This window comes from Peromyscus leucopus, chromosome 1 (assembly GCF_004664715.2).
Source record: "Peromyscus leucopus breed LL Stock chromosome 1, UCI_PerLeu_2.1, whole genome shotgun sequence".
Taxonomy (NCBI): domain Eukaryota; kingdom Metazoa; phylum Chordata; class Mammalia; order Rodentia; family Cricetidae; genus Peromyscus; species Peromyscus leucopus.
The window spans coordinates 140,847,850-140,860,210 of NC_051063.1; the positions used below are offsets into that span (position 1 = coordinate 140,847,850).

The 12,361-nt window shown below is 40.0% G+C and overlaps 1 protein-coding gene across 3 annotated transcripts in view; it reads left to right on the forward strand.

Annotated features, from left to right (window-relative positions):
- The window catches only part of Mctp2 (multiple C2 and transmembrane domain containing 2), a 279,955-nt gene that overhangs the window by 84,932 nt on the left and 182,662 nt on the right, over positions 1-12,361 (forward strand). For all 3 annotated transcript variants that reach the window (XM_037198675.1, XM_037198670.1, XM_028880331.2), the window contains one exon: positions 3,724-4,258. In XM_037198675.1, the coding sequence (XP_037054570.1) occupies positions 3,794-4,258 (465 nt within the window). In that variant the 5' untranslated portion in view covers positions 3,724-3,793. The remainder of the gene's footprint in view (positions 1-3,723; positions 4,259-12,361) is intronic.

Sequence of the window (12,361 nt, forward strand, 5' to 3'; positions counted from 1 at the left end):
CGGCTGTTGTGATGGAGAAGAGATCCATGGTAATCAGAGGAAATGAGTTTCTCCTGATGGTGTTCTAATGGTCCCCAGGATCCTCTTCCATCAGCTCCCCTTGATCCTACCCAAACATCACAGAAAGGATCTATTGGTTGTCAGAGGGCAGTTCAGTTGCATGAATGACAGAAATGTTTTCCCACATGCAACTAGTTCTTGAGGGGTATGCTTTTAATCTCTGATGTCACTTTATTGCATTTCTTTTGCTTTTGTTTAATAGATAGAAAGATTTCAAACCTCTCCCTTATATAAGTACTGAATTCCTCACATAGTTTCTTCTCCAAACAAATAGACTTCCCCACCAGGGAGTGCAAATCTCTTTTAAGGACTTAGATCCCAAATAGCGATTGCCAGGAAGTTCTGTTGCAAAGCAGATTCTTCAGAATCAGGTTCATCTGATATATTGGACTTAATTATTTAAATATCATGCAAATTTTATGTTTTATTATAGAAATTTCAAACAAAATTTGCTTTACCGCCCTCCTCAATGAGTCCATTTCAGATGGTACAGGGGCTTCTTTGAGAAGCCTGTAGGCCTGGGAATGTGAACATGTAGGTCATCTCTGTTTGCCTACCTCTGTCTCCCCCACTTTTATTATGGGTATGAAATCCCTAATGCCTCCTGCAGCCCTTTCAATGCCATTGAGTACTGTGTTATACTCCATTCCTTGAGCCCTTTGTCTTCTGCTGCTCCCACTGAGGTCATGTTCAAGTGCACCACTTATCTCTTCCTCCTGCTGCTGTGTTTCTCCAGGTTTCTCTTGGCTGCTCCCAGACTCAAGGTCATTGTTTTTGCTCAGAAGTTACTGGCATCCTTCTCCATTTTCATGAATTTTCTTTAAAATTCTCATATGTTATATATATATTTTAATCAGATTCTTCCTCTCCCCAAGCCCCTCCCATATTCTTCCCACTCCATACCCACCCAACTTCATGTTATTTCTCTTCCTCTAAACCAGTGGTTCTCAGCCTTCCTAATGCTACAACCCTTTAATGCAGTTCCTCATGTTGTGGTGACCTCCAGCCATAAAACACTTTTTGCTACTACTTTATAACTGTAATTTTGCTACTGTTATGAATTGTAATGTAAACATCCGTGCTTTCGAATGGTCTTAGGTGACCCCTGTGAAAGAGTGGCTGTGGGTTGTGGCCCACAGATTGAGAACAACTGCTTCAAACAAACAAACAAACCCCCCAAAACAAATAAATAAACCAAACCCAAAGAAAGCATACACACAGACACACACTGATACAGACACACAACACACACACACACACACACACACACACACACACACACAATGGCATGGAATCTGTTTTGTGTTGGCAATTGCTCCTGAACATGAGGCCTGCCTTGAGTGTGGTTCATGTACTAAGTGTCACTTCATTTGAGAAAACTGTTTACCCTCTCCCAGTATTCATATAATGCAAATAGCTTCTTAGGTAAGGGTTGGACTTTATGCCCACTTCCCCTTTTTTGTTCTGGGACTTTGTGAATTAAATTGTGCAGGTCTTGTGTAGTCTGTCACAGTCTGTAAGTTCAAATGTGCATCAGGCCCGTGTGCCTGAGTAAGGAAACACAGAAAGACAAATATTGCACAGTTTCTCTTATATGTGGATGTTAGCTTTTAAGCTTTAGATATGCACGGTTTATTTTGTGTATTTTACTTGCATTGTATTAAAACTTCCTGTTATTTGAGACTGTTTCTTCACTCTATTTTTTGTGGTTCATCAGAATAACGTATTTTTTTAAATGTTAAGAACTGTAGCTGGTTGCAATTACTATGGAATTTGGATATGCTATTCCTCTCAGATATTTCACTTGTGTGTGTGTGTGTGTGTGTGTGTGTGTTTTATTTCTATGATGAATTTCTGGAGGTTGGGATTTGTACCCTGGATCCTTTATAGCACCTGTCAAATCATGAGTTTCCTTCATACATTTATCAGAAGATTTGAATGTGATCTCATTTCCTCTGACTGAGTAATCTCATCTCCAGTGGAGAATTGAGAAAATTGGGATATAATGAGATGACATGACCCTGATCCAACAGCAAGGTAGTATGTAGCAAAGCAGAATTTGAACCCAAGGAATCCATCTCTAGAGGCCATGGACTTAGTTTGTAGTACTGGAGACACCAAGTGCATACTGGGAGAATCTCTTGCCTGTGGTGATGGACCATAGGCATGGGCTACAGAGATCCATATTCTAATCTTCAGCAGGTTAATAGCCATGTGAATCTTGATTTATAGGGACTTTTGACTGTTCTTTCCACTACTAAAATGCTTTGTCTTGATATGAGATAGTAGGATACAGGAAAGCATTGAGGGATGCTTTTAGAAAGCACTTCCCCTGCCCCTAGGCTCTCAGCTGTGTCTTGCAGCCAAATGTGGCAACATCCATGCAGTGTAGGACAGTGCTCTGATCACACTTGATCACATCAAAAGGATATTATGAAGCATTTGTCACGTGAAATAGGGTCATTTCTCCAGATTTGGTTTATATTGGTTCTCTGATTGATCCAACCTGCTCCATCTCAAATCACCATGGCGTTTTCACTGTGTGACCACACTTACATCTGTGCAGCCATCTTCACCCACACTCCCAATGGCGTGTGAGACACTTGTCCAGGTCACCTCATCAGGATGGGTCTCTTCAGCTTGCTTTGTGGAAGGTTCCTTCATGGAAGGAAGCATTGCCAGTTCTTCTGGATATGCGCAGGACTCTCATTTGGGCAAAGGGGTTTTTCTTTACCCTCGTGTGAATATGACCGTATAGCTGTTAAATGGAATTCAAGTTCAAATGAGTACATTTGTCCTTCAAAACAGATAAAAAGATTTTGGCGGGGGCTCAGTGAGTAGAGTGCAGGCTGTGTAAGCCTGAGGAACCGAGTTCAGATCCCCAGCACATAAACCAGTGGGACTCATCTGTAATCCCAGCACAGGGAGAGGCAGACAGGAAGATACCCTGAGCTCATTAGCAGGCTGATGCATTGGTGAGTTCCAGGTTCAGTGTTAAACCCTGTCTCAAAAAATAAGGCACAGAGTGGTTGAGGAAAACTCCTGACATCATCCTCTGGTTTCAATATGCATGTTCACACACATAAACCACACACACACACACACACACACACACACACACACACACAAAACACACTCGACATAGCACAGGAAGATGTTACATTTGTAGTGTAGATTGGCATGCACATAAGGTGCTCTTTTATCATCTTTTATGTCACAACAACACTTTTTTTAAGATAATGATATCAGACATCACCCAAATAGCAATGTCTAATACCTATTACCTTTCCAAGTACAGCAAATACTTGGTAATCCTCCATTTACAGATGTATATTCAGCTCCCCCTTGTTTATGGTGAAGAAATACTACAGAACCTGTTCTAGCAAATGTCTTGGCTTTAATATTTTTGGAGAAGAATAAGTAGTCTTTCTATGAAGCTTATGTTCAACCCAATAATCCCATTCATTACTTTTCTATTCTGCTGACTTAAATATTTTTAAATATTCTGTTTCTTAAAAATGCTTTTTCTGATGTTTGTGTAACTATGACCTTAATGTTTCACTTCTCATTAAGGGATCAAAAGCAAATTTTCTGCATAAATTCCCTTTGGGTATACCCTTAAACATCAAGAAGGCTCATGTCTGCTTGTGCTCTGTTTCACAGGAGTCTTCGACTGTTTTCCACTAGAGGCACACTCATTTGAGGAGTGGAATTCTTGATTCTTCATGCAGTCATGGATTTGGATAAACCATCTGTCTGGGGGTCATTCAAACAGCGGACCAAACCATTGTTAATCAACTTGAGCAAGAAGAGAGCTAAAAAGACCCCAAGCAAACCCTTGGATTTAAGGGTGCAGCATCACCTGGACCGGCGACTCAGCCTCTCCGTGCCTGACCTCCTGGAAGCAGAGGCCTTGGCCCCCGAGGGCCGGCCTTACTCGGGGCCCCAGTCGTCCTATACCTCGGTACCCAACAGCCTGTCCACGGCAGGCATTGTCCCCAAGAGCAGCAGCAGCTCCCTGAAGCAGTCTGAGGAAGAACTGGACTGGAGCCAGGAGGAAGCGAGCCATGTCCACGGGGTGGACACCGACTCTGAGGAGATCTACGCCTCTTCTGCAGAGGAGCGGCCGGCATCCAGCCAGAGTGGCCTGGATCTGCACAAACATCCCCTTGGAGGGGATGCTCCTGAAGAGCCAGAGGTGAGGCCTGGGCACTTCCCAGCTTTTAGAAACAGTGTTTTTAGGGTGAATTCACTGTCCTTGGGAAATTTGGGTAGGAGTTGTTTTGTGGTTATGCTGGATGGAGAGAATGTCATTTACGGGAATTTAAATTAATGTACTATTGATTGCACTGGTGTTCCCATTTGTTTTAGGACTGACCTCTATGTATTTAAAAGCTAGCACAAAAGAACCTTCTAGGACCGTTTAAGGCTTTAAAAGCCCTAGTGGACAATGTTCTTTTGTTTCAACTCCTGGCAAAGAAATTGAGCACATAACTAACCTTTTGTTCTTCCCCTTTTCCTTCTCTTTTCCTCTTCCTCTCCTCCCTCCTGTTCCTCCTCTTCCCCTTACCTTCAGTAAGTTACATGTTTCACACTGAAGTGAGGAGTGGCAAGAAATGAGTGCTATAGAGCCCCTCTCTACCCATTACCAGCTCAATCGGACCTGTAGACAAGGCATGCAGACCCTTGTTTTAGATGGCGAGCATGTTTCTCTTTGACCACTAGAGCCCGAAGGGTACTCTTTCCTCCTGTGGTACCAGGCCTGTGTAAACTGGTGCACCAGTGTGCACACTCGGGTTCGAGAACTTCCCTTACTTCTCTGAACAAAAAGGTAGTAGAAATCAGTAATCAAACTTTCATTGATTAGCAGTTGTAGCAAAGCGTCGGCATTTCAGGAAGGCTTAGTGGCCACTGTAACGCCAAAGCTCATAGATCTGGAAGAAGAGTTTATATTCAGTCACAAAATTCTTAAATCCTGATCCTGATTGGATGATCAATTTAATCAGCTAATGTGGATATTTTTATTTAAATTCCTCTTAATTAATAATGTAGAAATAGGTTCCAATGTTGAAGTAAGAGGCTAATTTTTTATGTATTCCACATTAATCTTAGAGTTGTAAACAAATTGATTCTTCAGCTGAAGGTTCTGGTTTTACTTTTAGATGAAAATCTGTTGCTCATTCAGTGTGTCTGGATCCCCTTGGGGAGTGGAGGATGCTGCAATCATGTTCTTTTGGACATTGTTACTCATTAAAGGACTCAGCTATTTTTATCTTGACCTTAACACTTAAGGGATATTGTTTGTAAAATTTTTGTGATATTTAATATTTGTAAATTTGAAAATTATTTCCATTTTGCAAAACGCTAATGAGGTAGGTCTAATAAGCTTTGTCAGTACATTAAGAAAACTTGTTAAATATATCTTGAGACTCTTCAGCATCTTTGCATTTATCTGAATCTGAGTGAACTTCTTGGCTTTGATACTAGAGCAATTTCAAATTAGAAAGATTTGTGAGCTATGGATGCTTAACTTCTTTAGCCCTGCAGTAGTCTTTGTTGAATAAATATAGATATTTGAATGCTGTGTAGCCCAAGCATTGGGAAGGTTGTTATTGGAAATTGCTGAATGCCACATCATGTTTGTGTGTGTGCGTGTGTGTGTGTGCGTGTGTGTGTGTGTGTGTGTGTGTGTGTGTGTGTGTGTGTGTGTGTGTGGTCTAGTGTGTATCCTAATGTGTGCCTGAATCTTCCCTGGTTCTTTCTGTGTAAGGTGGTTCTTTCCAGTCCCTAAGATTGCAGTGTTTATTATGTGTAAAGAGGAGCTTCTCCCTCACTCTTCTCCATGAATTGTCTGTGATGGGCAGAGTGTCCATGGCTAGGGAGAGTAATGTCTAATTTGTCCTTTTCTGAAGGCCTTGCTCTGTGCCCATACAGAGCATATGTTCAACTATGCTTAATTAAAAAAAATCAGTGATGGCAGTTGACCCAGGTTAATAGACTTTGAATTGTGGGTTTTCAAAATTGATTTTTTAATAGTATTTATTAGTTAAATTACAAATGGCCTTCGTGGTGATTTTTTCCTATAAATATATAGTGTGTTCTAGTAATATTGATTTTTGTTTATAGTCATTCCCACTCTTCTTGAATCTAATGCTTTTCTCTACTCATCCATATTTTAGTTTACAAATACGTTTTTTAGATGTCACATTGGAAAGAAAATATATGGCCCCTGATTTTCGGAGACTGGCTTATTTTGAAATGCTTAATGTGATCTGCACTAGTTTTACCCATTTTCTTGCAAATGGCATGAGTTTGTTTATTTTTTTTTTTTACAGTGAATAATATTCTTGTATATGGAAAGCATATTTGCTTTATCTCTACACCTGTGCCTGGCCACTGGACTTGTTCCATGTCTTGGATATTGTGAGTGATGCAGCTGTCTACTGCATATTCACTTTGAGATTCCTTTGAATGGTTAGACTTTTTGTTGTTGTTATTTAATATTTGCTTACTTTTGTTTTAGACTTTGTGTTTTGTCTCTTTTCCTATTTGTTTTTAATGTTTATATTAGTTATATACAATAGTGGCTTTCATTATGACATTTTTTGTAAATGTACACATTGTATTTTGATCATGTTATTCAACATCTTGTCTCTTCCTGATCCAGATAATCTCCTTCCTATGCCCTTCCATTGCCCGTGTACTTTCATGTACTTTTGTTGTTGTTATTGTTTTGTTGTTGTTGTTGTTGTTGACTCATTAGGGCTGCTTATAAGAGCATGCATGGGTGAGGGTTTGTTTACAGAATCATGGGCACCGTACCATGATGTCTAGGCTTTGCTGAGTGAACAGTTGTTGCTAAGGATTGCGGTGTGTCCACCTCCCTCTGTTCATATGCCGAATTCCTAACCCCCCATATGACTGTATTGGAGACTCGGCCTTTAAGAGATGATTGAGATTAAATAAATGAGGGTGTAAGCATGGAGCCACTCATCGAATAGCACTGACATTTTAATAACAGAAGGAAAGTCCTGGAAATTTTTTCTCCACCATGTTAAGACATATGGAGAAGACAGCTATTTATAAGAAGTAAATGACCTCATTGAGAACCAAATTTTCCAGGACCTAGATCTTGGACTTTTAGACTCCAGAACCATGAGAAATCAATGCATGTCAACTGGTCTCCTAGTGAGATGGCACTGTAGAAGCCTGAGGTGACTGAGGTAGTGTCTAATGGTCTTTCTCAGGAGGTGACTTCATTGTTCTTGTCACTGAGACTGGGGACAGAGAGTTTGTCAGAGGGCCTTGGAATACTGAAAAGCACCAACCCCCAACATACTTATGTATGTGATTAGTTATGTAGAAGTCTTCCCTTCTTGTTACATTGCAACTTCCAGATAACTAGCAATGTAATTTTTCTCCTCCAAGCATTTGTGCAAATCTGTAGAGATGGATATATGTTTATGTGTGTACATACACAGATACATACATTATATATATATACATATATACATACTCACAGAGATAAATATGTGATAGTAGATACGTAGATGAATATGCTCATGAAGTCTTCATTTGCCTTTCAAGCTAAACCCACCATGAGGTGCTCTGGTCACCATTAAAGAGTCTCTATTGGGTTGAGAATGTGTTAACACAGAGTTCCTTGGTACATAGGTGTGTTCTAAAGCCCACCCTCTTAGCTGTGGCATCACTTAACTGAATGTGTGGGTATTAAATTATTTGGCAGCAGTGAAAGTTTCCTGGCCATGTAAGGACTGCAAATTAAATCAAAATTCAACAGGTAATGAATGCAAGATATTTATGGCAGAACTGAGCCGTGTTACTACAGGACCTCACTGCAGCCATAGTTCTGAACACACAACATGTGCTGTTTGCACTCCACCTGCCCCTATACCAAACAACACCAGCAAATACTTCCTAGAATCCCTTGCCTCAGATCTGAGAATGTTGTATGTTATGAATTATAGTATGTCTCTGTACAATAAATTTTTCTGCTCTTATAAAATTATAATGGTTTAATTAAAGAAAGCATACTTTCCATACTTTACTGCCATAATTTTTCAGTGTGTATCAAATTAGCAATCTTTATATTTTACTATGTCATGTTAGATTTTATTTTTATTTAATTTTTTATTATTGTTCTCTTAAGCAATAAATTAGATTCTATTTTCATAATTAGTATTTGTTTATTTACATGCATCTGAGTGCATGTATGGAGATAAGAGGACAACTGTGGAACTATATCTCTTCTTCTACTGTGTGCTTTTTCTTGGAATCAATCCCAGGGCTTTAGGCTTCACTCCCTGAGCCGTCTCTCCAGCCCAGAATATTTTCTTTGAAGAATTTTTATGCTTGAGTTGCTAACTTAAGTTTTAAAAAGAAATTGTTAAACAAAATTTAGCTTGGGATTAGGAAGGAATTGCCAACAACTTTTGGAATGCCTCTGCTCAGAGTTCTGCCATTTATATAGTGCAGCATCCTTAGCATTGACAAATCAAAGTATCAGAGGACTTCAAGGAGTACTGGGGATGGTGTTCTTGTTATGGCATCAAAATTCAGCCAAGTTTTAATTTTTATATGAAAAGAAAGCATCTCCATTGCACTAGCATGCAATTTGCTTTCATCTTCTATTAGTGGTAAAATATTTACCTCAAAGAAATGTTGTAAAAATAAGTTTCTTCATGACTGATTTCAGCAAATATTTGATCTTTATACCTGTTTTATAGACCTATACAAAGGGTAGTGTGAAAGTTTCTTGGAGGAAAAGTGTCATGAGTAGGAGTTTAGGAAGCCTTATTTTTTCTTTACATACGACAGCTAAGCTATGCCCATTAAATCTCGAATGATGCTGGAACAATAACTGAGAGCCTACATCTTTGTCTGCAAACAGGGGATGTGTGTGTGTGTGTGTGTGTGTGTGTGTGTGTGTGTGTGTGTGTGTGTGCATGCATGTGACAGAGAGGGAGAGGGAGAGAAAGAGAGAGACAGAGGGGGGGGGCACTAACTAGGCTAACTAGATGAATGGTATAGGCTTTTGAAACCCTCAAAACCCTGCTCACAGTGACACGCCTCCTCCAACAAGGCCACACCTCCCAATCCTTCCTAAACTGTTCTACCGACCTGGGACCAAATATTCAAATATATGTTTATGGGAGCCATTCACACTCAAACCACCACAGCACATATACACATATTATATACATTTATAACAATAGAGAAGAGGTCATGAATTAGAAAAGGAGTTCAAGATACATGGGAGGAGTTGAGGAAAGGAGAAGGAGAGGTAGAAATGATGCATATATAGTACCCATGAATGATACTCTTAAAAAAATTAAAAAATAATTTCAAAGAGTCCACTTGGTAAATGTCATCTAGCTAGTTCTAGAACTAGCCATAATCCAGGCATATTGGAGTCTTAAGTCTGCGTGCAAATTTTATTTTCTACACAAGTTGGGAAGTAGTTTTAAAAGCAGAGAGATCCAAAACAAGACAACTGCAAAAGGAAGACATTCATTTTTTTCTGCCTCTACTGTGCTCCATCCAACACAAGGATAAAGGCAGTGATTAAAAAACAAATGCTGATGAATAGAAGGGTTATTTTCTCAACATCATCCATGAATTCTGTCAGGTGGTACACCCTTCCCTCATAGTTCATTTGGCAGTTGGAGCTGTAAACACTAGCTTTGGTGCTACCTCACAGGGTAAGCCAATGGTGCTTCCTGCTTGGGTGTTTCCAGAAGACCTGCCTTCCAGTTATAGAACTTCAGTTTGGTGACCACAGAGAAGCCACACAACAGCCACAGAGAGGAGGAAACAGCCTGTATCTTGCAAAAGGAAGCAGGTGCCTTAATCTCACTGTGCTTCAGTTCTGTGGTCGTTACTATTTTTGTTTGATTTCAATATGGCGTCAGTGAGGCTGATATATATGACGTGTTCTAGGGGTCTTCATGCATATGATTTTCTCCTTCATTTCCAACTCTGGAGACTCTGACATCTGTGGGTGATGAACTTGGCCCTAGGAACATAGCTACTGACAATGCAGACAAACCCCCCTTCTTTATGGAGTTCCTATGAGTAGTGTATGGATAATTTAGAAAGTGGTAAGTGCCATGGAGAAACATTAAGTGGAATACATCCTTAAAAGCCCTGTGTAGAGATGTTACAAAGACTGGTCAGGAGTGATATCTTATAAGTAGTCAATCCACTTTGGTTAGTATTTCTACTAGTTTTACTTAGGGTGTTGGGAACTAAACAGTCAATATTGTGGGCAAGGAATCTAAAGTTGAATTATGCTCCTAGCCCTTGAAAGAGAATCTTCACATGAAGAGGAGGCAAGATAGCAAGCTGTGTGTTTATCTGCAGATGTCTTTCGTGAAAAGAGACCAGGAATTGTGAAGTCCCCAAATTAGCAGTTTGTTAAGGGGTGTGCGATCATTTCACAAAGAACGAGCAAGTATTGTAGACAAGGAGGACAGTAAGGGGGAGCAATGGAGGAGACATCAGAGAAGGAGCAGAGGTTACATGACTGTAAGGCTTTCCTACTCTGCAGGATGACTATTGGACTTCCGTGATGGCCTGGTACCCTAAGTGTGCCACATAGATGCAAATGAAACTGAGACTCAATGCCATGTCACTCGCACACAGTGCTAAGTCAGTGGTCAGCAGTATGTTGGCCGTGGTTCCCGCACCTGCTTCAGACAACGGGACGAGGCTAAATAATGGTTTGCCTTGGATGAGAGTTTTGAGAAAACCTGATGGCCAGCGAGGAGGGGGGAATGGCTTCCTCCTCCTCTCTTCTAATGCCTTTTCCATGTCAACAGTGTCAGTTAGTGAAAATTAACAGAAGACCTTGGGTTGCAGGCCACCTTCAGTTTTAAAAAAGAACTTTCAGGCTGAGGAGATAGCTCATTAGGTACAAACACACTTGAATCACGTGCATGAGGACTTGAGTTTCAATCCCCAGAAGGTATTTAGAAGCCTTACGTAGCTCTGAACTCTAATCCCACACTCCTATGGGAAATGGAAAACAAAAATGGGAAAATCCCTGGAAATGCACAGGATAGCTAGCCTGCTACAAACAGTACAAAAACAACAGAGGCCCTGCCTCAAATAAGGTAGAAAGTTATCCATACGTGTCTATCCATACTCACACACATGAATGCTCACTCACATTAAACACACACAAGGAGATAACTTATTTCTTATTGTTGCATATATTTATGAAGTATGATATAGTAACTCCATACACATGTATAACTTTTAGTGGCCAAAACAGGGTAGAATGTTTCCATCTTTCATCAAGGTTTTGCTCTATACCTCCCAAGTATATCTGCTATAATAGTATAATAATAATAATAATAACAATAATAAATGTGCTAGCATAGTGACACTACTTTATTATTAGTTCCTAAAAGGAATTCTGTTAAATTCTGTCAGCATTATCTCATTGGAATGCATCAATTTACAAAGAGCTTACCTGGTACAGTGTCCACCCTAAAGAAGTCACTTATTAAGTAGATTTTGAACTTTTTTTCATCTAAAACCTACAAGGTAAGTATCCTGCTTTGCTCCTTTGAGAAATGTCTCCATGCCTGGAAATTTAAGCAAAACATTCAAAGACACAAAGAAAGAGCAGAGATGGGTGTGAGTGTCTAGGTTTTCCCCACCCAGATCCTTGTTGATTAAGGGATTTAAGTCTAGGTCGTCTTGATCCGGATCCTTGTTTATGACTGGGTGTTTCTGTTCCCAGTTACATCTGGTGTGGTGGCTGTTACAGGTGCTTTTGGCACAGCTGTGGTCTAATGAGGAGTGAAGGACTCGAAATCCTCCCAAAGGCCCAACTGTCTTGCTTCTCCTTAGTGATTATTTAGCCTCCTGGATTCTTCATTGTATATTGGAAATACGATGACAACCTTTGAACTTCTTAGTAGAAGATGACAACGTGTGTGTTTGTGAATTATGAAGTGATAAGCAAACATAAAGGGATGGATTGTTCTGTTAACACATCTCTTGCAGATAAGATGGAAGGTCATTTGCAAATATTTCTCCTGGTTCAAGAGGTGCCTGGGAACTGGCCAAGCACTTATATCAGGATTTGGTCAGTTTTATTTTCTGTAAATGTCTAGATATTAACTGTGTTTGACTTTGTGGGTGAAAGATGTCTGCCACACAATTCGCTTCTGATGTTACAGTGTGGAGAACACACAAATGAATAGGCATTCAAATGAGAGGGCCAAACAGAAAACACCAATTTTAGATATGTAGGTTTTCATTCCAGTTT